This window comes from Anopheles stephensi, chromosome 2 (genome assembly GCF_013141755.1).
Source record: "Anopheles stephensi strain Indian chromosome 2, UCI_ANSTEP_V1.0, whole genome shotgun sequence".
Taxonomy (NCBI): Eukaryota; Metazoa; Arthropoda; class Insecta; order Diptera; family Culicidae; genus Anopheles; species Anopheles stephensi.
In genome coordinates, this window is record NC_050202.1 from 21,832,247 (window position 1) to 21,857,411 (window position 25,165).

A 25,165-nucleotide genomic window follows, 5' to 3' on the forward strand; every position below is an offset into this window, starting at 1 on the left:
CATGTTTTGACAAGCGATTAAACGGTGTGACAACGTCACGTGCGCCTGACGAACTTACCTTATTTATTGCTGTCAGGTTCGATGGGAGGATGCGCCAGTTCACACACTTTGACCCGTGCGCTGATTTGATGAGGGTTTATTTGCATAACCTGGTGATGTAGAGTTGAGATCATTTTTTGCCAAAAACTGTTTACGATCCATTAGTGTCAGGGGGGGAATCTTTCTCAATTGGCTGCACCGGTCGAAAAAATTCTAACGGTCAACCCCACCCTCTGCAATAACGATTAGTGTCCCCTTTTTGGAGGATGTCACACACTCTCACTGTGCCATCGTTTATCATTCCGACAAGCGCGTGAGCTAATCTCGTCGCGTTCTGGAAGAAGGTATTGCAACGAAGCAGCTTCCAAATGTCAGCATACGATCATGTTCGTGTTCTGGGATTCCATGTTCTCCCCTTCCGAAGCACTATTAACATCTCCCCCAAGTATCGCCACCTCTTGGCGGACACGCTGGATTCGTAAAACATATATAGAACTCAGGCTTAGAATTCTCTCCAGATCCAGCTCGGTTACGTCGCCGTCAGATCGGCATACTATCTTAAGCCCGCCGGCTTGACGGACAATTAAGCCACGGATTATCCAATAAATTGTATCACTAAATTTTTATGAACTCTCACTCTGTGCTTCAGCTTCGCTGCACCGTGAATGCGGTGGTGGTGCGTGGTAAAACGATTACTTAATTTACGTCGGATATCTCACGGCGGAGATTTGTCGTGGGTAGCGGCAGAGCAGCAGGTTCTCTCTCTAGCTAGGTTTTTCTTATTTTTATACCTTGTCCACGCTCTCCGACTGCAGCAAGAGGAAAGTCGCACTATCCTTCACATCCATTCGTTCGTGAATAGTCTTCAGAACGCTGTACAAGATCCGTATCGAAGAATGGAGATTGTTTGGAAATTCCGTTCATCAAACAGAAGGACAAATTCGTGGGACAAAATCTCAATGTCTCCACAGTAGTTGCGAGTGGGAATCGAGAGGAAAAAAATCTTCCTATTCGTATCATTATCGAAAAGGCGGGCTCTTTGGAAGGGACCCGAGGAGACCCTTTCTTTTAAAATCTTTACCGAAAGAAGGGGTAGCGTTCGTTTGACTTTAATTAATTGTCCCCCGACAGGCTCGTCTTCCGAGTTCCGATCTTGGGTCCGATCACGTTGTCCGCTTACAGATTTCGCCCCAGCCAACAAGTTGATCGTTTAGTTGTCACTCGTCACACGCTACGAACGCCCTCACGGTGTCAGTTATTGTTTGAAAACAAACGAGATGAACAATCCGCTTCTTGCACATATGCACGGCTAGACGAAGTTCTCGGGCACACGTGATACACGTCGGCTCGCTTGAAGTTATCCGACACGAGCACGCTTTGGTGCTTCTTTACCAAGCGGGTTGCTTCCATCGACTTCCAGTGCATTTCGTATCAAAATAAACGGAACACACTCGGTAAAGATGCAACACATTGAAGATCGGTGTTCAAAAGTGTCTGGCGCATATACGCGGCTTCAGGACTGTTTATTTGAATTGGGCAGAACGCGCGCACCGCTTGCATCGGGAGGATTTTCTCAATCGATTATTATTCATTATTATTAGCGGAGGTGCGTGAGTAGGAGATCCCACGATGGGAACTTCTTTGAACTGGGTCTACTACTTCAAACGATCGCTGCTCTAGATCGTAAATGTTAATAAATCGATGCCGCTTGGGTGAAGTTCTCGTAAGGGTTCTGAGGAATTAATTATTGTTTATGACACGGACACTTTAAAATAATATACTGAAATCGGCCCAATCGCTCTAGACTGGGTTCTTTGTGGTTAATGCGACTCGTCTAGGTTCGATGCGGTAGTCATAAAATCTAATATAATAGGATCTTTGGGTGGAAGGCATCCAAGAATAGGCTGGTAAAGCGTTATCAATATGTTGCTCCACTCCAGCATTGCTTAGAAGAACTAGATCGCTGAGGATGCTATTCTTCATAGCTGGTGAAATTGAACACCAACGAGGGTCTCGCTATTCTCGATCGCCGACAAACGCTCAACAGAATGTGTGTGTGCGTTTTTTTTCTTCTATTCAGCGACCAGCTACAGGAAGTGACTAATTGTATGAATCATTTCTAGAAAGAAACCGCAAACTTATCGGAAGCAAAACGAACCCCTTTTCATCTGTTGCTCCGCTGGTGGTGGTGATTGAAATGAGCTCCCTCCTTCTCCGTTGTATGCGGGGGAACCTAACCTTCACCGCACCATTTACGAGGTGGAATTTCGCTGATATTGATTTGGAGCTGCAAAACAAAGCAAACAACATAGCAAAAAAAAAACCGTTGGGTTAGTTCCTTTGGCGAAGAAATAGAAGCATGAGTAACAAAAAAAAAAAGAAAAAAAACAAACGCAACAACTATTTTCAGCTTAGGCAAGCACAAATTTTTGCGAGACCTTTCTACCCCGCGCACATTCCACCATCGGCACAGGCGTTGGCCGAGCGGCTTCCATTCCTGCAACCGTTGCGCACGGTATGTTTGCTGGGCAGGCGAGCTATAGCCCGTGTGACGCATGTGTTGAGTTCAAGGTAATTTAATGCGATTGCATACCCTCCGCGTGCTGTGTATGTGGTTCCTCCGAGCGCATTTGACCAAGGTTTATGGTACGCAACTCGGAGAGAGGAGATTTTTTTGGTTACACCACCCCGGGTTCAACATCCGAAATTCGCGCCAACCACAAGACGCCGGAAATCGTGCGGGTGGGGTGGGCGCGTGACATGTGCAAGACATCCCCCCGAACCCGTGCTCTCTGTCGCCCACAGATGACGGTCCGAATTTCTTGCCGAACGTCCCGGCACCCGCCGAGAGTGTGCATCTAAAATGTAAAAAGGGACAACCTAATCGGATTTACGTTAAGTTGTGCTTCCCAGGGCTCCTGAACCGAAGGAAACAGACCAATTGCTTCCGACCACTTTCTCCAAGGGAGGAGAGAAAAGGGTCGCTCGGAGATGTCCTTTAAGTGCGGTTTTTTGGGAATTCAAACAAAACATTGCACACCACTCAGGACGTCCATGTGAGAATATTCGACGACGACGAAATTTTGCGTTCAACTCTAAATCATGCATTCAAACAGATGCTAATTTATCTAAGCTAGACATTTGTCAAAGGAGTGTCCGTAATCCACAGAAGCACAAACGCACTGCGGAAACGTTCCAGGTATTTGGCCACGCTGTTTGAAGGCATGGGAAAGGTGTCCATCAATAAATGATTGACCGTTTGCACCTTTTTCTACGCCATCTCCAGTGGGGTAACCCTGTTACACTCGGTACAAAAACTGCTTGCCTGCATCTTTTCTTTTGGTCGCTCTTTTTCCCGCAAGTGATCCAATTTGCTCACCACACTAAACGTTTTCCCGTTAAAGTGGGCGTTAAAGGAGTAGCTTACTGGTATGGTGAAACGAATTGACGTGCCGTTTCGATACGGTGTGTACATCAAAGAGAGTACCCATAAGTCCAATAAAACAGTGACGAAATCTTGTTTCAAGCGTGTGTCTGAAAGCTGAAGTTGTGGACGTTCGGTCCATGCTTGGACCGTTTGCTCAATGTTTTCGTCGCAGCTCGAATTCGGATGGACGCCGATCTGCGAGATTTTGTAACTCCAAACTCAATCACGCACTCGGCCTCGTTGTTTGGTGGATCGTGCGAGATTTTTTCATTTCCCCCCGCCCGGGATTATTTGATGGTTGTAAATTTTCATACTGTCAACACTGCGCGTTGTTTGTGGCGGTTAAAAAAGTCCGGCACTAAAGAAAGGAAGGAATCGTAAGCTACACCACGCGATAATAAAACACTCCACAGGCTGGAACATCTCATCAGTGCGTCGGGCTGCGCTGGACCGGGACGAAGGTTGCGTCTTCGGAATGGTTGTAAATTATTCTAACCCTTTCTTCCATGTTTTTTTCCCGAAGCTTGGCGGAGAATTCCTTCCGTGGGCTTTAATTGGATTCCAATACCGAATGCAACCCATGCGCTGTGAGTGACTGGGTGACATAAACGATGCCCTAATGAGGATGGTGCGCGAGACAGGCGCAGTTGGAGAGGATTTGATCGATCCGAATTGATGGTCTTCAACAAACAGCCGAAACATACGGTTCGGCCTTTTACTGGCGCGAACTCACGCATTGAATGCAAATGGTCAAAGTCCGACCATCGTGGGCCTTTCCGAATCTGGATGCGGTGGTGATCGGTGTTATTTTTCTAGAATATGCAAAAGGAAAAACAATAAAACATTACACTGTTCGGGTCAGGTCAGACCCGGGATAAAGTAGGTCACCGTGAGCAGCAACGTACGAGATGCTCATGGACGGTTATCAGTAGGCGTTGGTTGGAATTCTGGTTAGTTCTTGAAGCTGGGTGATCGCTCGTGCAAATTTCCAGTTCAGTCCAGTTCCTCTAGGTTATCGAGGGTCACTCTCTGGTAACCGTTCAAACAACAACATAAGCAATCAAACTAATGAGATTCTTCCTTACCACTCTTCCCTTTTCCATTTAGTTCCAACAAAACCCTCAGTCTCTGGCAGATGGTCTCCAACAACTACCTGATACAGATCATCTACAACAGCGAGGGACAAATGATGGACTGCGAGTACGTCCGGCAGCGCACCATGGTACACCAGTTCCGCAGCCGGTTCGCGAGCGAATTCTCCCAGGCCCGTGCCCGCAACTTTACCTCACCATTTAGCGGCGCAACTGCCGGCACACACCATTCGCTCGTGTCCGATCATGACTTTGAGCAGTACATCGAGCATGACATCGTTACGCCCGAGATGGAGGAGCTGCAGTACAATGTGTTCGAGTTCCCGGCCGGCGTGCCGGCCACGCACCAAACCATCGATGCGTTCGGCATGCGCAATCTGACGTACATTCCGCTCCACGCACGGGAAGCCATTCCGGCCGATCTGCTGGAGCTGCTAAACTTTCGCGAGCTGAAGCAGCGCTGCAACGTGCGGCACATGCAGCTGAAGCAAATCGCACAAGGGTTGCAGAGTTCCGATCCCGAACATCAGCGGATAGCGAACGAGAACTTGCAAAGGTAATTACCGCCTGTTTGGTTTTGTTTTCTCCTTTCCCTTGGGTTTTTTTTTCGCCCCACATCTTTCCCAAATACTAACCAAGCGCCCGATGCTCCCCCCACCCATCCCAAAGTCCCATTCGTTTCACGGGGAAGCTCCTCATCGTCTGCACCTACCGGTAGCACATATCGTTTCACCTATTTTAGCATGCACAGAAACAACGCACCGTTCGTGTCGGTTTCCTAGACCTCACTGCCACCACTATGACAAGGGCATCCACATTCCATTAGCCTTCTGCTAGTTTCTGCAAAGTCCTATTTTGGAAGCATTTCGAAATGCCCAATGCCAATTCGAAAAAAAAACGGCCGGGGCGATCAAAATTTAAATAAATACATCATGCGCGTTCGTTGCTTACCGCTCGCTTAAGTCACCACCATTGGATGCACGAATCTAACCCAATCACTCCACGTGCCGTTGTTAGCCTGCTTTACGGTACTGTTATTAACCCTTCACCACGGTTCGCGAATTAAGGTGCGAGCTGACCTCTCTCTCTGGATTCAGTCGCTAAATGATGTGTCCATTCCGGAAACGAGATGACGGCAAGATTACTTCAATAGGTACGGACTCAACCGGAAGAGTTCGGTTCTATGACCCCCGCCGAACAGAAAACAGGGAAGCAAAACAGCACACACGCGCATTTCACTTTCCGTCGCACGACTTGTGGCCGTCCCTGTCACGGGGGTATGTTGCATGTTGCAGCGACATCGATGGAAGCTGCCGCACCATTCCACCATAAATCACCCCGGATGGAGGTGTCGGTGGTTCGGTGTGGATGATGTCGAAGCGTGCACCAAGGAAAAGTGGGGAGCTTTATTTTCATCCCACCACCATTCATCCTTTCGCACGTCGCCCCACTCTCTACGGCAGTGGAATTTGATTTGCATCTGTGGAAAAAAAGAAGAAGACGAATAGAAAATTAGGCAGCGAACAACTTTCGGCTGATGATGAACGATGATGACGAAAGCTCGACAGGTGGTTGGTTTCAACGCCTGCTGCGGGACGATTCATCATCGAACGATGTAAGCGGACCTTTGCGGTATTCGCTCGTTTCTGTTATCGAGGAAATGGCATCGGAATGTGTTTTTATAACTCTCGTCTTCCAGTGCGCGATCGACGAGTCGGAAGCGTCATATTATTGCATGTTCAGCGTCCGATCGGAATGTTCCGAGCAGCTATTTTGTGATTTATTTTTATCTTTAGTAATGCTTTTATAAGCAATAATGCTTTACTCATTTGTTTAATTTTTTAAAGTTTAGTTGCATTTAACTCTTGACTTGTTTTAGTTAGTTTCGTTTTTCTTCCAATAATAGACCTAAATTTAATTTAGGAAGGATAATAAAACGACATAAAAAATAATAAATTTGTCAAAATAGTTTAAATTGATTTAATTAAAAAGTTTAATTATTGCAATATGGACAGGCCGTTATATTAGAATAAAACCAAGAACTAAAACTTTAATGATAAAACAAGTTTCAAACTCAAGAAAATTACTATAACTAGTGTAAATTTATGAAAATAGAATTGAAAAAACTAATATAGAAAAGCTAACGTAATCTAATATGCACAACCGATACATTGCTAATACTTTCTAACTACTAACCTTATACGCTTCTACTAACACACACCTGGGCCCTTAACTGCACTTCTTAACCTTTTTGCTCGTTATCACATATCAATTGCTAAAAGGTGTACGGGTTTATGCTTACCCTCGTTTGTGCTTTAACCTCCCTACATTTTACCATGCTTTGCATAGCCATGCTGTGTTGTGGTCAAGTTAATTAACTTTTTTATATTTTTTGTTTTCGTTTTTCCTCTTCTCTTCTTACCAAACAACGCGATACGCGTATGGTTGTGCCATTTCGCGCCTGTTCGCCACTGGTCGAATATGGAAAATGAAAATGCATTTCCACATTTTCCACCGTTCGGGTGGGTTTTCGGTTACCCTTTGCTGGCTGATCCCCAGGCACAAGCGTGCCGTATCCGACTGGTTCCTGTCGCCCAATACGAAATGGTGCGGGAAAGGGCATTCGGCCTCGGTATATCACCAGCTGGGAGGCGCATCCCGGGCGGACATGTGCTGCCGTAAGCACGACCATTGCAAGATCATGATACCGGCCATGGGCACCTGTTGGGAGCTGTTCAATTTTCGGCCGTTCACGATCAGCCACTGTAGCTGCGATATGAGGTTAGTTTTGGGGCCTACGAGACGGACAAAGGGACGGGTAAGGTCTGTTTCCTCGTTCACATCTTTGAGATGTGTTCGAGAACGGCCGAGAAAGTCCTTACGGGGTTTTAGGAAAATATTCAGGACAAAGAGAGAGAGAGAGAGAGAGAGAGAAGAGAACAAGAGACAGCACAGCAAGACTGATTCTTTAGGGGATGGTATCCGCATAACGTTACCGGCCGTTTCTGCCGCACTGAGCTGACCCGTATCATCAACCGAATTTCAACCGAGCGTTATCCAGCATTGCGTCAGGTAAGCCTAAGGCAGTGGAGAAGTGTGGTGTGTGGTGATGGTCTCAACAGTTGTTTACAGTGTTTTTGCTAAAATCGAGAAAAAAGCAGGATTCGATCGTTAGGTCGATATCCTGGAAGCGAGATGCTATGTGCCACGGTGCATACGTACCTGCCTGCTGTCCCGATCGTCCTTCCCGGTATTATCCTTCCCTATGCTTCGTTTTTTGTTCCGCCTCATACGCTCCTTTTACGATGACGAATGACGGTCAATGATCGTCCAGCATCCTTTTCGAAATTCCTTCCAATCAACACCTTATTACCGAAACCCCCCCTTTCTATTACGAAAACTTGATCAAATCGTTATCAAATATTCAAAAACACATTTTTCCATTCCACCTTCATGCAACAATAAAACACCACAGGCAGCGACGCGACCTGTCCAGCATGCTGCGTGTCCCGGGCACAAAATGGTGCGGCAAGGGCTGGAGTGCCCGCAGCTACGTCGAAATGGGCGGCTACTCGAAGGCCGATCGGTGCTGCCGCCAGCACGACCTATCCTGCCCGTTCTGGATACTGGGCTTCGAGACGAAGTACAATCTGTTCAACTGGCGCGTCAACACGCTGATGCACTGCGGATGCGACGAGAGGTAATTCGAGGATGCTGCTCGCACGAACGATGGGGCAGCAGATCATATCTCGATCCTGTATCATTATGTGCCATTATTTTACAGCCTTCACAACATCCTGCGCCTGTGCACAGGGCCATTGCGCACTACATGCTGTTAATATTGCACCAAGTGGGCCCGAAACATAACCTCCTCATGGGAGAAGGCGGGTCCACCAATCAATGTTTTCAGCTTCTGATCGTTTGGGATTTCTTCTCCAGCTCTTTGTAATACTAAAAGCAAAAAAAAGGAGGTGAAACATAATGATTAATAACCTTTCTCCTGCACTCACACGGCAATTGGCGGCTCTACTCACCGGAGGTCGTTCCTTGCTCTGCTCGAAACGGGATCGAATTCATAATCAAAATTGATTATAATGAATGATGCTGTCGATTTTACAAATCGTTGCACCCGCTCGTTTGATTGAGATCGATGTAGCTGGTGGAAGTTTATTAAATTGAAACATCACCACGAACCCGCCAAGATCCCACGCACCGGGTCCTCGGTTCACCGTAAAAGGTTTCGATTACTTCGCAGGCCGCCTGATTGATCTGGAGCATCTACACAGGAATGCCACTGTAAGAATGGGTGAGAATTTCGGTCAGCCTTCTCTATACGTTTTTTCGGCCTGTGTCCGATATGTGTCTGATCGACGTGAATTGATGTTGATGAGATATTAACATGGTTGATATGCGCCGAACTTCAGGTATCTTGGGATATCTTTCGATCTCCGCTAGGGCTCTATTACCTTCGTCACGCCCTAATGGATTCGATCATACTTTCGACCGAGCTTATCGGCTTGAGAGAGAGTGAAATTTTGGAAAGAGGGCTTCAATTAAATTGGTGTGATTTTTAGATTGGGAACTCATGACTTCTTTTGAACATGGTACAGGCGATGTAGGGCGATTGCATCACGAGGATGTAATAATGAAAGATTTTTATCATGGAGAGTATGGAGCGGTCTCACTGAAATGCTCATTACTGTCAGATTTCGATCAATTAGCGCACCATTTTGCGTTGGGGGCTCGCCATTCTTAGTGTTCTAATTATGTACGTAGCCCTACGCACATTCTGTGTTTGGAGCGGATTCACCCGGGAAGTCTCTCCACCATTGTTATCCCAGGCTGTTATCCTGTACAAAGAATTAGGTCAATATGTAACGTTGCGTATCGTTAAGCAAGATTGACACAGTTTCACACGCAGTTTCTACAACTCCAGTTAGGTACGGGGAATAAAAATGGCCACCGGAATTCTATATACCACACAGCAAGTTCCTTTTTTCCGTAATTCTTTTTCCAAACAAACGGATGCTTAAATGCTACAAGTTCTTTCTCCCGTTTTTATGAACTCCCTTCCGCTTACTAAATCTACCGTGTCCAGCCTTCTAGCGGGTATTTGTTTAGGATTCCCTTTTCTTCCTGAGCGCTGTTCGTAGAACAAGGACTTCCAAGGGCTTCGTTTTTAATGATGCGTGCCCTTTCGTTCACACCCGAAATCGAAAGTCGCCGGCGACGGAATCGAAATAAGTGGACAAAGAAGCGTGTGCTCGTACGAGAGAGCAGTTCTAGGGGGTAACGCACCATCGTCTACAGCTTTACGCTGACGCTATAGGTCCTAGTTATTGTTCGCCCTCCTGCCGTTCGAAGGGCGCCATTTGCTGGACCCTTGATCTCTATCCCTTGGTGGTGAATGGAGTTTGTTCTCGTGAATTGATTGACTAAATAGAATAACCGCTCGTCCACAACCTGGTAGGTGGCAACTTTGCTTCGAGTTCTTTTTACCAATACTGCCCAGCAGGATGTACGCGGTGCGTACCAGGGGCACTTCGTCATAAGCTTCGTCCGCTTTCAACAGGTCCATTTTAAACTGCCTCGTTTGGCAGATGAGTGATGGAATGGTTCAATTGTGAAGGTGAAATAATTTTAAAAGCTCGCGGGCACACGGGAAATGAGTTGTTATTCCCTGCCGTCGTTGATAAATTATGATAGGTTCGTCTAGACCTCGAAACGATATCGGTTTCGTGTACGGAAAGCATCATTTTAATGAAGCTGTCCAATCGGAAATGTAATTCTTTTTTGACATATTCCCCACGCATGTGTTGAGAGTAATCTTCAAGCTAAACCTTGGAAATGTCTAGGACACAGGCTTCGGTTAAGATAAAGTCGAAGTTATTAATTTGTCGATAACACCACCACCACCACAAATGTGGGTTACTATTACGAGCAATTTTTCATGCTGTACCGCGAGCACAGCACTGAACCGCTTGGCCATTAGAGAGTGAAGGAAAAACATACAGAATATTAATTTAGAGACCAATCAATTCATGAGCACTTGGAGCATCTTTTGGGTTTTTTTCTGGATTCTGGAGATTCGATTAGGAATCGTTGTTGGAGGTTGGGATTTCCTCTTAGGTTCCGCTTTGGCGTATGTTTGGTGAAGCTTACAGACATACAAGAAGATAAAAGAGTTAGTCTTGTAATGAGAAACAATTATGTGCCGTGAGCTTCAAGGCGGGAAAGGCAAGATATATTCTAGGCAATATGATATCTGGCCTGGTGGGGGTAAGAATGAATGAAAGTAAGAATGTCACTGGACACTGGAATTCGGAACCGATTTGTTCTATCCATCCTTGGAGCAACCCGTAGACGAACAGATTTTTATCAGCAAGACGTACAAATTGATCAAGAATGGGAATTAATTGTCCCGATCGTATCGAGGGTGGTATCAAGTATAACCCGGCTGCTGCGAAAGGTGACCGGAGGGGACGGAATTGATTCCTTCACCGTGTCTGCATATCAATCATCTCCATGAGAATGTCTTGACTGTTCCGGGTTAAGTGCGCAGTTCTGCTGCTCTCCGGCAAACATTTTTGAGCCTTCCCCGGATGGCACACACGCGCCTCACAACCATTGTGTCTGCAATTTATGGTTTCGCATAAATACGGTGTTGGTAGCACCGTTTCAGGAACCCGACCCTTTTTGCGATTCGTTACAGTGTACCGCTGAAGGGAAGAACTTCCCTGCTAGGCCTAGAAAGAATGCGAACGACCTCCGTACGGTGGACGGTTGGTGGCGTGTTAATGCGAGCGAAAGCGTGCAAGAAAGTGATACCACTCGAGCAGCGACTCTCGAGTGCAGTTAAGATGTAACCGCCCTCTTCCGATTCCGCCCCCCCATAATAGTACCTGCGCTCACTGCGGGGAAATCTTCCGATCTCGTTGGATGTATCCCGTTCGTTTGCTACTGTTTCCGGTAATTTGCCAGATTGGCAACGACCACCATCATCTATACATACATATCCCGGGCAGTGTTGTTACCAGAGGCACGACCCTAGCTACCCTGCCAGACGCAAAGGGCTGAAAAGTGGACATCTGTCATTGATTTCCGAACCTCTTGACTGACCCGCTTTAGAGCTGGCCTTCGGCTGTCGATGCTCGCACTTCAAATCGGGGCAGGGATTGCTTTCCTCAAGCATCCAAAGGCGCAGCATACACAACGCACCGCGTAAGGGTAACCGTCGATAGCAGCAGCTGTGCCCGGGTCCCTGGTGCGGTCGCGCTAGATCATAGATAAATTTGTCATATTCTATTAGTATGCGCGGTGCGTATCGAGAAATGGGTGTATTCTGTGTAGTTTTTTCTCTCTCTCTTTGTTGCCCTTTGCGGTGTGTTTGATTGATTGAATTTCGGTGCTTTTTCGAAACCGAACGGTCGAATCGTTCCAATAGGAAAGCGCCTTAAAATGCAGCAAGCGGACAACAACGGGCTGAATTGTTGGAATATTCAACTTTGACGCGAGGTGCAGTGGAAGTAATATTCTCACGCCTTTTGATATACACTCTTCAGTTTACGGGAAACCTCAAGACTTAATTTAATAAATCTGATAATGAGTCTCAGACGAAATCATTGAAGCGCGCCATAAGGAAATCGAAGGTGCTAAGAAAATTGTGCCAACCAAAACGGCCGCATCCAGTCATGATGCTTTCAAGAGATAAAAGAACAGAGTTTCTAAGGTGCTTTTGCTCACAAAAAAATGGACAACAGTATAAGTTGAAGTTGGAAGGACTAGCATATGTAGGATGTGAAATTAGGTGTTGCAATTGTGATATCATCTGAGAAGCTTAATCGATTAAGAATTCCGAAGCACGTTATTGCACCTACGCAACCATCTGAAAAGCCCTGCAAAACGTTCCCGATTTGAGATACAACTTTCTTGCAAAGCATCTTCTTCGCATTCATTTCAAGTGTTTGAACGGCTCCAGGTTGATAAACGCTAATGCCACAGCATTAGCTCCAGACCAGTCAGCAAATCATTACCAGTGTTTTAAACACCATTCAATCACCCGCACACGCTTATCCACTCTTCAGTTCAAGTGTCGCCAAATGGTCTTGCATCATGTTTTCTTCTGTGGCTTCCGCACTCTTTAAAATCGAAGGACTAATTTCTTCGTTAAATCTTAATTAAAATCACAATCTTCTCTCGCAAGTGAGCGAACAGTTTTGCAATGCGAGGAATTGTCTTTTTTGGATGGGCGTTAGGGTAGCATTTGTTACGAGCCACTTCCACAGTGGAGGGCGACGGTGCATCATGTTACCCACCTTCCAGACATCGCGCGCACACCGAGGGATGTTGTATTTGTCCTTCTTTTGTGACATTGTTCCGTTGCTGTACGGAGCCTGCTGATGTTTTCTAAAGACAGCAAAAAGGATGCTTGCTTGTCGGGATAAGTAGGAGTTCGTTGTTTTTAAATGCATGTAACAAGGAGGACTTACCATGCTCGGTTCATCCTTTTTCGCACCTGTACGTTGCAAAGCCCGGTAGAATGGGGCAGCATCGTTCCCTGAACCGAGTGGAATCAAAGACGACATTCGTTTTCTGGTCCTTAGTGGAGCTGTCTTTCTGCCATAAAAATGTCACCGGCAGACCCCCCCTCGTTGGGTTGTTTGTCAGTCGTGGTGGTTGGGTAAGGTGGTCCAGTTGAATTACGACATCCCGAAGGTGCTTCCGTTTGTTTTGCGGACATTACTTTTAACCTAAAAAGAGCAACAAAAGTAATGAGTCAAACGCGCGACGACAACCTTACCCCTAACCTTTACCAACAATCCTTACCACTAACATTAATCTGAACCTAGGGACGTTCGTTCAAACGTTAATGACGGTCACAGGACACACGCGCGTGAACCGCGTTAATTGCTTCGGTTTCGATTGCAATGATTTCCGAATTTCCGCGACGAAGGAGGACTTTGGTCGTAATTTTTGGTCCCTTGATGCAGTGTCCGAACTGTACTACTCGAGGGAATGGCGCACCAAACCAATGCAAAATGAGTGCTAATGGCAGTTTTATGCGTTCGGCAGGCCTGTGATGGCGATTACTTCGTGCGGATCGTAAAATCGCATTGCGCAATGGCGAGCGCAACGTTGGTGATTTAGTTGAGAACTTTGATCGCATATCTTGGTGATGTCCTTATTCGCTAGGACCTGGAGTGTAAAGTTTCCAGAAGTAGTTTTTTTTTTTCGAACCCCCGGCACATCTCCTAAAAGATGTCCCATAAAAGGTGATGATTTATTTAGCGTTTTCAATTGTTCCTTTTTGCGAACTTCAACACCATGACAGATTTCTTGGTATTTTTGCAACGCAAAAAGGTTATTGAATGTTAAACCACCAATCCATTCTACTTGGAATCCATACCCGAATGCATCAATTTGCCATCGATAACTATCTACACTCTAATCCGTTTAAAGAAATTAGATTCTGTCAGATCTGTGGATCTCATCGTCCTTCCCGTGTAGTTTTGTGGGTGCTCTCCAATTTCTTTTTATCCTAAGGAGAAAAACAAAAAACGTCACATCATAGATCATCGACACTTTCAATAAAATAGGAGCAGAAATGCTCACAGATTGTAATCTTTATTGCTGCTGTCATCGTGTCCCATCGTGGTAGTCGGCAATCGCTCTCAAAATCGTCCTAAAAATCTACAAAAGAAAAAAAAAAAAACACATCAGCTTACATTCCCAAAAAGGAGGATGATGATCGGTGAAGCATGTCCAAGCTTTCCCCCACGAACGGGCATGATGATGCATCAAACATGTGTGCAATAAAGTGTGATTAGATGTTGTTTTATGGGACAAGAGTTCCAAACACGACGGAGGAGGATTATGGAATTTAACGATTTTTGTTTCTACATTCTCTTTTTAATTTGTCTTTTTGTTTCCGTTTCATTTTATTGCAGCTTCAACAAACAGTTTTGCGTTACGTCTCTCTTGTTTCAACTCTCTCTCTCTTTTTTTTTCTTTGACCTTATTTTTAAGAAATATGAACCAATTTACAAAAACGATGTAATTAATAACCTCATTTTTATCCCTTACCCGCTTTGTCTTTGTCTACAGATTTCGTACCTGTCTCAAAATGGCTGACTCCAGTGATGCCAATCTGGTCGGCAAACTGTTCTTCAACATCGTTCAGATGAAGTGTTTTGTGCTGAAGCCGGAAACGGTATGCGTCAAACGGACCTGGTGGAACAAATGTGAAAAGAAGATCCGCCGGAAACGGGCCCACCTGCGGGACAATAGAAAGTTTTAAAATGGAATGCGTTCGCTGTACATAGGATAGTGGAAAAGATGGCCGAAGTGGACGTCTTATGTGCGTGGTGCAGATCCTTCTGGGCGAAAATGAATTGTACTGATACCGAGGTGTGAACCTAGGAGATATTGGAGGAAACTCATTAACGCAACGAACCAACTATTTCGATAGCAGGCCAATTCACTTTCGATTGACAGGATTCATTGGAGGATGAATGTCTCGCATTACGAAGCACACCGTTCATCCTTCTGTTCACTGCGAGAGTTCACTAAAGTCAATGTACTGTACACTTATTTATTGCCTGTTTCTTGCGAACTGTAGTAGTATTTAGGGTTTCTTTTTTGTTTGTTGGTTAAGTAGTAAGTCACCACCAACTGTCGACACAGAGTGAGTGAAACATTATTTATGCAGTTTAGCGTACGTCGCCCGCGGATCGGTTCAAACCCTGCGGGTGAGGAACACAGTTCAAACGTATTCCTATTAGCTTCGTAAGCATGAGATGGCAGTAACTGACAATGTAATTAAAGAAAAACGGTGATCAAAATAAATTCGGGATAGGTTAGTAAGGTGCGCTTAGGGTAAGAAGAAGCAAAGGGGTAGATCGGTTAGTACCGTAAGGGATGTGATCGCGTGTGACTGTCAACCGCAAACTGAGTATTTATCGCCTAAGCTACAGCAAAATGCTGCGCATCCACATTGATCTGATCTGCTAGGGTAGAGTGGCCAAGTTAGTGCGGTGTGGTAGAAGTATTAGTAAATGTTTAGATGCATCAAATTGAAGCTTTCTCTATGTACGTGTGTGTGTGCGTGTGTTTGTTTAGAACGATAGGGAAACATTAGTAAGTAGACTCCATGACGTAAATTCACTAAAGCAACCTACAGCCATCAGATCTAGGGCTACAACACCCCTGGGGAGTGGGAACACGTATTTATTCATGTACACAACTAAGCTAGCAATAATAGATTGGATGTATTTCGATGGTAGTTTTGGAAACTCAAACACCACGCTGCTACTGCTACTGCAACTACTGTATACTGTAAAAAAAAATTGTACATTTAATTAGCGAGATCTGCCGTATACTTGTGACAATGGATGCGAAGGAAGCATTCTTCTGTACATACAACCGAAGCTTTATAATAAGCGTTGTACATAGCGAGATGGTTTGCGCACATGCATAAACTAGCAAGAGAAAACAAAAAATCAAAACTAAGCAATAACAAACATAAAGCCAACCAATTGAAAATACACTGAAGGAAATAATTATAATACCACCCCACGTTGTGTTCTGATGGTAGAATAAAAATAAATTGAAAACATTAACAGCATCATAATTTCTAATTTTATCCGTTTGTTTCCTTCAAATAATTATAAAGACATTCGTCTGTACGTGTGTTTGAAGGCGTTTCAAAATTAAATAAGTAAAGAGAAAAACGCTTCATTTGGGCGTTTTTAATGGAGAACTTTTTTTAAATTAACTAAGTCCTCCTCACTACAAAAGCGACGAGTGTTTTTAAAATTGTTTGATGATTTAAGATGAAGCCAGTAAAACCAAATTGGAAAATTATTTTTTAATTTTTATAATCCATATATAAGCTTTTTAATAGTTCACACAGCTTATACATCGGGTTTTATAATTATTTCCGATAGTGTATTACATTATTCAGCCAGGCCGAGCTGGATACGGTAGACTATAACTTCACCAGTAGAAAATGTTACGAAATTAAGAAACCGTACACCTATAAACTGTTCAACCAATCTTGTTCCACGCGATACTGTCCTATGTAAATGATTAAGAAAATAAAAGTTTATAAAATTAAATGATGTTTTTTTTTGCGTTATTCTTAAAATTTTCAACTCCTCTTCTCATATACAACTAAACGAATCGAATTTAGTTTAGAATTTAGAATAGAAAACGAATAGATTATTTAGAATTTGGTATTTGGAATATTTATGAAAGAAAGTTACGTGTATAAACATTTAATAATAATATCGATGGTAAATCCCATTCACACGACAGGACCGGTATCAAATCTCATCTGGCGTAGGTAATTTTTAAATAAGTTTTTAATAAGCCGGTTTAAATACTGATCGGTATGAGCCTATCTCATTGTTCAGATTATTTTGAATTTGAAAGAAGCATAACTTGGCCACATTTTGCCCGTCAACATCTATGCAAACACGGATAATCGAGCGGGGGGTGCCTGTGTTACATACAATCCGCCCACTTGCATGCAAGCTACATTCCCCCGGCACTGCGCTCGCTAGAGGGAGCTAGTCGTCCGGTTTCTAAAAATAGACATGCCAGCAAGCGCAGCAGGCGAAGCAGCCGAAGGGTGCCAGCACGCACTGCTGCTGGCCGACCCGACCGAGCCGAACCAGCAGTACGAGTTTTAACGCACGCTTCTTCGACTGGGAGCGTGGCGTCTCCTGTAACGCGGCTACTCGTGGGTCGGATTACGGACTGATTTGAGGGCGGGAGTCCTGTGTGCTGGACCAGGCCATGTTGACGGGGCGTCCGCACTAAGCTGGCCGTCAATATGGGTGTCACGGAGGAGTCCGAGACATTCAGGTTGGCTAAGGAGAGACACATCGAGCGAGGGGTGAAAACCAGCAGCTAAGAGTCTCCGCGGCAAGCAGTAGTGGGATAGCGTCCCGGAGTGGACTGCCAGTGCCAGCCCGACCAATAAAGTCACACTGTAATCTTTTTGCTGCTGCTCCGCATCACCGGAGACCAATTTTTATAAACGTGTGCAGTTATTTTAGAAACGTTTGGTTATTTTTTTAGGACCCGGATGCTACGAACAGTTGGGAACCAGCGATGTGCCGGTATCGAATCCCAGCCAGACCCAGACGCGCAGTCCAGGTGCGGGCAAAGAAAAAGGTAAGGGAACGCAACACATGCCAGGTCAAAACCTGTCGATGCTTTCAAGGGTAGCAGCTTAGAGCCAATTAACTGGTAAAACTGATGAGTTGGCTAGGTTAAGCAGGTCTTTAAAACAGAATTAGTTCGGCAAATCTTGTAAAATTTTCATGTGAATAACGATTGATGATTGGTTAGTGATTAAAGAGACTTTGGACTTACTGGACTTCATTTGTCTCTCATATAACGTAGATAGAGAGATAAACAGAAAGAGAACATGGAAGGGAAAATGTACGACAGTAATATTTAAGGGTTTTTTGAAGACATAATTGACAAGGCAATCAACATTTTAACCAGTTGTTTTACTGTACGGAAATTGTCGCAAATAGGCCACGTCAATCAAACGTGTTGCAGCCACATCACCAGTCTTCTGAAGTTTTAAAGGGCAAATAAATCATAATTTACTTATGGCATTTAACACCTTATCGGGTAATTTGATACACGTTATTTGATGTAAAAGAACACTCCAATAAAATTTTGACTTTAAAATAGACTATTTAAACCTTTTTAGCAATTGGATTGGATAATATTGAAGCAATTATTGCAGAATCATAATAAAAGTACAGTAAAAACATCGAAACAAGTCAACACCTTGCTGACTTACTTTCAAACCCCATATCATACCAATATACTTGTCAATGTGTATAGTCCCAGTACTCTGACTGAGAACTGACGAAGCCCTCTTAGCCGCGCTTGGGAGGAAGTTGCTCAGAAGGATTTTTGGCCCCGTATGTGTGGAAGGACAATGGAGGAGCCGCTGTAATGACGAGCTCTACGAGCTGTACGATGATCTCACCATCGTGCAGCTAATTAGACTAGTCAGGCTCTGGTGGGCTGGTCACGTCATGAGAATGACACCGGACGACCCAGCCCGTAAAGTCCTTTTATGCCGTCCACGCGGACACAGGAGGCGTGGTAGGCCCAAATTGAGATGGAGAGTGATGGCGTTGATGCGTTCGCCAGAACGGCCAGGATAATGGATTGGCAGACGACGGCGCTAAACCGTGTGCGGTATCGAGGTTTGTAGCAGCAGGCCAAAACCGCAAAGCGGTTGTAGCGCCTGATAAGTAAGTAAGTAAGTAAGTAAGTAAGTAAGTATACTTGTCAATTGTATCATCAAAAACCCTTTAAATGAGTTTTATCATCGCACAAGACTTGAGAACGAATCCCATCATCGACCTGCTACTAACTACACCGAAAAGGGGTTATTTAAACATGCAATTACTTCTTCTCAATATTTTTTATATCACTATGAAAAAAAAAACCAACCACAGTTTATAACACAGTCTTCGTGCGATAAAGGAAAGCGCAAACGTGTGCTCACCTTTGCTTCGTCACACGCAGTACGATATATATATATAGAGGTGTATGTATTATTGTATGGTTGTATATGTTATATTGGGTTTTTGTATGTCATATAGATTTGATTGATTTAAGTTAGTTTACGTCAGGCGCACACGGTTAACCTCTAGAATGCTTTTGCACATCGGCCCTATTTTTCTATCCGGGTTTGTTCCTCCCTTCTGTTCTCTGTTTTTCTTTACCCTGCCTTCCTTTCATTTATTAGAGGGTTTTATCTTCTCTTAACTGGGTTTTTGTTTTGTTTTTTTTTTTCTTACGTAAACTTGTATGCTTTACACGAATATGCGTGCTGTTTATGTATCAAAGCCTCTTTTACAAAGTTTATAAGAGTTTTAGCATTCTTTTTTTAAATAATTATTATTATTGATTTTCTTAGATTTTTTGTCTCTTAAAGGGAGCGGATTCAATCTTGCCACAAATTAAAAAGGACATAAATAGAGAAGTAGTAGTTTAAGCTATTTTCCCACTGGTTTCCACACACACACGCACGCACTACATTAAAGCTTTCACGTATTGACACTTTAAGCGGATAAAATATATGGCCGAAACGAAAAGGACGCGTTAAAAAAAGGTGTTCAGTAAGAGGCGACGCATTTTACTTTACTTGAGTGCCTGTCTTTTGCTTGAACGGGCATATCTTACTTAAGTTAGGATTTGGATGTTTTTGAAATGACAGCTACAGACGGAATGGTCGATCAGAATTGAATATTGGGTAAAGGGGGGGTTTGATAGCCCCTTAAGGTAAGCTTATTGCACCTATAACTGTTGGAGGATCTTGACCTTGTCTCTTTCTCGCTATCTCTTATGCTACTTCATTCAAAGGCATCATACTTTAACCAGTCCAGTACAGTGGAAACAGCATTTAAAAAGCGTCCGTAAGATGATGACAGTGCTGTCGGGGGCGTTTGTTAGTGTGAGGGAATAAGAACAGTTTTCTGCTTACCAGACTTCCGTTGACTTACACACGCTGTATCTCGAACAGCTTCACCTCCGTGTCGTACCACACGGCCGGGTCGACGTTGCGCAGGTAAATCACGCCCCACATGTACGTCCGGAACCAGGCGGTCGTGCCACCGTTCGCCTGATACTTTCGGATCAGGATCGGATGCGGTACCGGCAGCAAACCGACCAGTGTGCCGTGCTGCAGAAACTTCAGTATCTCCGACTCATCGGTAAGGCCTTTATCGATGCAGATCTTTTCCACCTGTGGCACGAGCACCTGCAGCAGGCGCATAATGGTTTGCAGCGGTAGCTTCGAGCGCCACGACTGCACCCACTCCGGTGTCGGTTGCCACTGTTTCACCTGCGAACCGTGCTGTTGGGCCGGGGCCGGCGTTACGCGTAGACTTCCACGTTGCGCCACGGAACGCTTCAGTGGGGAAGGTGTTTTGCTTGGGGACGAATCAGCCGTGCCAGCCTTCTTCGCGCCTTCCGCTTCTTCCTCATCGCTTATGGCGAGCTTTTCGGGCACGCCAGCAGGTAAATCCGGCGACGAGGGACTAGCGAGATCGCTCGGGTGTGCCGATTCACGTTCGGTGATTTGCGCCAGATTGGGTGTATCGAGCAGCGTCGCCTGCAGCGTGCCTGGTTCGGCTTCCTGTGCCGGCCGGGAACCTTCCATCGATTCTTCTACGATATCACTACGAGCATCCTCATCACCGACGATGCGCGGTCCGACGTCACGCTCACTGGCGCTGTCTGACTCGCGAAGTCCGATTCGCGCTGTTCGGGTGGAAATTCGGTCCTCCTCACTATCTTCCCCACCGACGGAATCGCTTCCCGTACCGGATGCAGTAAGAGCCGCTTTTCGCTGCTGATAATCCGCGGCATCATCATCGTGCCCGGCGTAACTTTTCGAACCGGCCGACCCCTGACTAGAACCACCCATTCGTCCACCGCCCCCGCCACCGCCACTATTGCCACCCTTACGATTGCTGAGACACCGCGCAATGCCGGCCGCATCCGTCGGGAGGTTAGCGAGCGCATGGAACACCTGTCGCTTACGGATGATCGTGTACACCAGGTTCGAGTTTCCGTCGAACTGATACTGGATGATGTTGTTAAAGATTTCCAGCAAGAAAAACACCAAATGATGGTTGGACGGGGCAGAGTACAGGAACCAGGGTGTGCTGAAAGCTTCGAGCAGATGCAGCAACTTGATGCTGGCCACCATCGAAAGGGTTTTCAAGTACGGCGATACGTTGACGAGAATCGTTAGCAAGCAGTCGAACAGCGGCTGAAGGCGCTGGTGCCCGGTGGCAATGATTTTGTGAAATACGGTAATTAGAAGATCCGCGTGGGTGCCGGTAAAGACGGGAATGTCCATCGGTACGGTGGCTGTGTAGGGTTTGTTTAGCCGTACGCCGAAATTACGCTCGCCGGACAGCAGGAGCAGTATAAACACGCCAATGTGCATCAGACCAACGCGTGCTGGAATGGAGGAACGAAAATGGTTATTAGTTTGCTGGTGGATTAGCTTGCTTAGAGGCGCGATTAACGGTAAGACGGTACTTACACTGATCGGCACGGGAATCGTTGAGATGGTAGAGTATCGGAACGAGTATGTCCAGCACGTCGCTGCTTTTCAGCACAAAGTACAGGAATTTCTATTGGGAAAAGGAAAAAAAAAGGTAAAGTTAGCATTTGGCCGCTATTTTAAGCACCATTGCTTACCTTGTTATAGTCGCAAATCTTCCAGAAAAACACGAGCAACTCCTGGTGACAGTGCAGCCGCTTGGTCGAGTTCGGCAGATAGCTCTGTACCAGCGGATTATTCAGCAAACGCGTCACACCCTTCAGTATGAACTGGAAATCGTCATCCCGATGGATGCGCGACAAATAGTTAATGAAGAGATTGTCCGCAATCGTACTGTCGTCGTGTATGTAGGCGGATGACTGTGCCGGCCCATTGCTCGTAATGTCATGGTCGAGCGTAACGATTAGAATCTGCAGACAAACCTCGACCAGCGGCTCGAGCGTATCGGTAAACAGGAGATGGTTGTACGGTACCCCGATACCGACCGGATCGTACGCACAGACCGTGTTCAGCAGCGACGTGAACAGGGGCAGTGCGTGCCGATTGTCCGCGCTGGTAAAGTGCACGATCCAACGGTTCGGTTCATCGCTGGCCGTCGGTGGACGGTACATCGTTTCGCTGAAGCACGTTAGCAGCAGCTTCAGCAGCTCCGTACGCCTTGCATCCATGCTTCCATTGCGCGGTGGCGATTGGGCAAAACCCACGCCAGCCTCCCAGATGTACTCGCAGCTGTCGATTGAGTTGAGTTCTTCCGCCTTTTCGGGGCCCGATTTGCGATACCCAATTACGGTAAAGTCCGGACAGAACAGTAGATCACATATTGCGTTCAGCAAACTTTGGGCCAGTGGAATCGATCCGCTTTCTTCCTTCTCGCTGCCAGACGGTAGCGAGGACCAGAAAAAATCCTTCCACTGGACATCCTCGAACACGTAGGGCAGGATACGTGTTAGCAGCCGGACACAGTTCAGTACGGTTTGCTGTTCGCCCTGCGTCCTACAGCTATTGTCCACCGCCCGTACCATCCTTTCGGTCGCTTTGTAGCAAAGCGTGGCCAAATTCGTGGGCATAACATCGCGCACCTTGCGTATCTCGTTTGCCGGCACCAGCGCAAACACGTCCTGCACCGGTGTGTTGTGTTCGCACCAGAACTGCTCCCAAAATGCGTCATCGCTCGCATCGATCGGCTGTGGATGTGGCGTGGATAATAAAGGCGATGATTATGGTGGCGCGCGTGTACACACACACACACACGCAAGTGCACCGTGTTGGCGGTTGTGGGTGGTGATGAGCATTAGCGTGGGAGGTGGAAGAACCGAAAACATATGTTAGTTAGTGGGTCATAAACGAAACGGCGCGTTGCTGGGCAAAGAAAGAAAGAAAGAAAAAAGCACCCACACAACCAGCGCACGGTCACGTCGACGATGGTGGACGCCGTGAAATCATAATGCTGTAATGTTGTTGTTGTTGCTGCTTTTTTCTGCTTCATTCTACCAGCAGAAGCATGAAACACCACCTCACCTGACTTTTGCTCGTCAGCTGGACGATTGCCTTGCGAAAGTTTAGCTTCGTGTCCGTATTGCCCATCTTGTGGCCGCCGGATGGTGCGTATACGCCACAAGACACGAGACTGGGAGAAAACGGTCTCTAAGCTACGAGCGGAGCTTGCTTCATGGGGCTATGCTTTTGTTTGCTGGACGTGAAAAAAAAACACTCACAGACGGTGTGAAAAATGACGACTTTTCTTCACACACAAAGAAAAAGGGTAAAGTTTTTGCACTACGGGTGTGTCGTCGTTTGCTTCTCGGAATGGTTAAAGGACAGGATTAACTTATAATACGAAGTTTTCCACACAAGAGACGATTAAACATGCAGTCCGCACCGGAGAAGAGCCGTGAAAAATTGCGTGGAAAGTAACTGGATACAATAGGAAAAAATACACACTCCGTCAAGAGACGTACACGAATACATGCAATAGTTTGACAATACAGGCAAAACACGAAGACAGCAGGTGTGGACAGTGGTTTAGCGCATCAGCGCCACGGACACAAATCTGACGTTTCATAAATGTTTTGTTGTTTTGAATTTAAAAACAAATTTCCGTTTATAGTTTTTCGGTTATAGAAATAGTAAAATTGCACTATTTAATGGTTGTAAAGTTTTTTTTCGTTCTTAACTTTCATAAATAACTTTTAGCTCGAAAGTCTATCATAAGTTCTTAGGAATTTTTCAGATGGGATATCATACCGGGTTCTGTTATGCTAGTAACCAACTATAAATTATTATTTTTTATCCCAAAAGAACAGCTAGGCCGCATTGCTAAGGTGATAAGTGAAGCAAGTTTTAAATTTATATTAAAACAGTTTAAAAAAAAACACTCATACAGAAAAATGTGTTTGTTTTTACTTCTGCAAGCCCAAGGAAACTTTGGAGCAAACAAATCCAGCATAAGCGGCATGATGCATTTGCAGCCTTTCACACGATAGGATTAGAGCGTAAAATGCTTTACACATGATCGGCATGGCCTTTCGTACTTCGGATGGCTATCCAGCTGCGAGTAAGTATAAATAATGAAGGCCTGAAGGGGCATCTCTTGAGGATCCCGTGAGGGTACAGTTCAAAGGCAGTAGCCATGAAGAAAGTACAGTTGAGAGTAGCAGTTTAAAAAGTTGGAAAATTACCAAAACTTAAAGTAGTGAGCAAGAAGCGAGCAGAGCTCACCTTAAGCTATGACAAGCGTACGATCCAATAGAATTGTCCTTAGGAATTTGTTCTGCATCTTTGCCAAGGATTTGCTACAAGGATTTGCTAACCGGAACCATCAGTTAAATAAGTAATAAAACGGCCAGCCAAAATTTTCATTAATAATACTTGAGTTGAATGTTAAAGTCCCTTCATCACCCATAATCGTACCGCGTTCCTGTACATCCTGATCGCGCATACCTCCCACTTCGCGGTACACAAGCGTCATAGTGGCGCGCCGGTTTTCGACGGTGCATTTCTCTTGAATGAATTTTTTGCCCCGATCAGCAAATTTGTTATCTATACACCCGTAGCCTGTTATTACACCGACCGTGTTTTGCTACACATCGGACCACCAGCATTCAATGACCTTTCTTCCCTGCCCGATTAGCAAGGGCGTCGTCTTGTGGAGCCGAATTGTTTAGCGTGTGGATTCCCGACAGTCAGCCGTGAAACATTTCGTCTTATTGCAACAGCCCGTATGCTAAGTTGTGGCCGGGCAAACTATTGAACTTTGGTCCTTCGGAAGCGTTAAAGTGTGCAGGGCGCGCGAAAGGAGACCTGCGCATACGTCAATGGGGCTGTGCAGCGCCCTGTACTATACGCCATGCTGCTGCTGATAGTAGCAGCATGAGTAGCAGAAAAAAGAAAGTTTCACAATATCGCCCATCGGCATAATGGTAGGAGCGTGTACGGGGCGCGAGCGATAGTGGCTGATCAATGCTATGACACGTCCGTCCAAGCTGTCCATCA

General features: G+C 45.5%; 2 protein-coding genes across 8 annotated transcripts in view; one reads left to right on the plus strand and one right to left on the minus strand.

Annotated features, from left to right (window-relative positions):
• LOC118506298 overlaps window positions 1-16,186 on the plus strand; it is a 29,716-nt gene extending 13,530 nt beyond the window's left edge. For 5 of the 7 annotated variants that reach the window (XM_036043240.1, XM_036043241.1, XM_036043239.1 and 2 more), the window contains 3 exons: window positions 4,574-5,113; window positions 8,033-8,257; window positions 14,662-16,186. In XM_036043240.1, coding sequence (XP_035899133.1) covers window positions 4,574-5,113; window positions 8,033-8,257; window positions 14,662-14,854 — 958 coding nt within the window. In that variant the 3' untranslated portion in view covers window positions 14,855-16,186. Of the gene's footprint in view, window positions 1-4,573; window positions 5,114-7,116; window positions 7,339-8,032; window positions 8,258-14,661 lie in introns of all 7 variants that reach the window. The other 2 variants (XM_036043244.1, XM_036043242.1) reach the window with 2 other exon arrangements.
• Window positions 16,187-19,049: 2,863 nt separating this feature from the next.
• Window positions 19,050-23,657, minus strand: LOC118506867 (protein HID1). Its single transcript, XM_036044603.1, has 4 exons — window positions 23,192-23,657; window positions 21,811-22,857; window positions 21,653-21,743; window positions 19,050-21,567 (listed from the first exon to the last, which is right to left on the minus strand). Exons 1-4 carry the CDS (start codon window positions 23,255-23,257, stop codon window positions 20,096-20,098), a joined length of 2,676 nt encoding a protein of 891 aa, XP_035900496.1. The 5' UTR covers window positions 23,258-23,657; the 3' UTR covers window positions 19,050-20,095.
• Window positions 23,658-25,165: the final 1,508 nt, after the last annotated feature.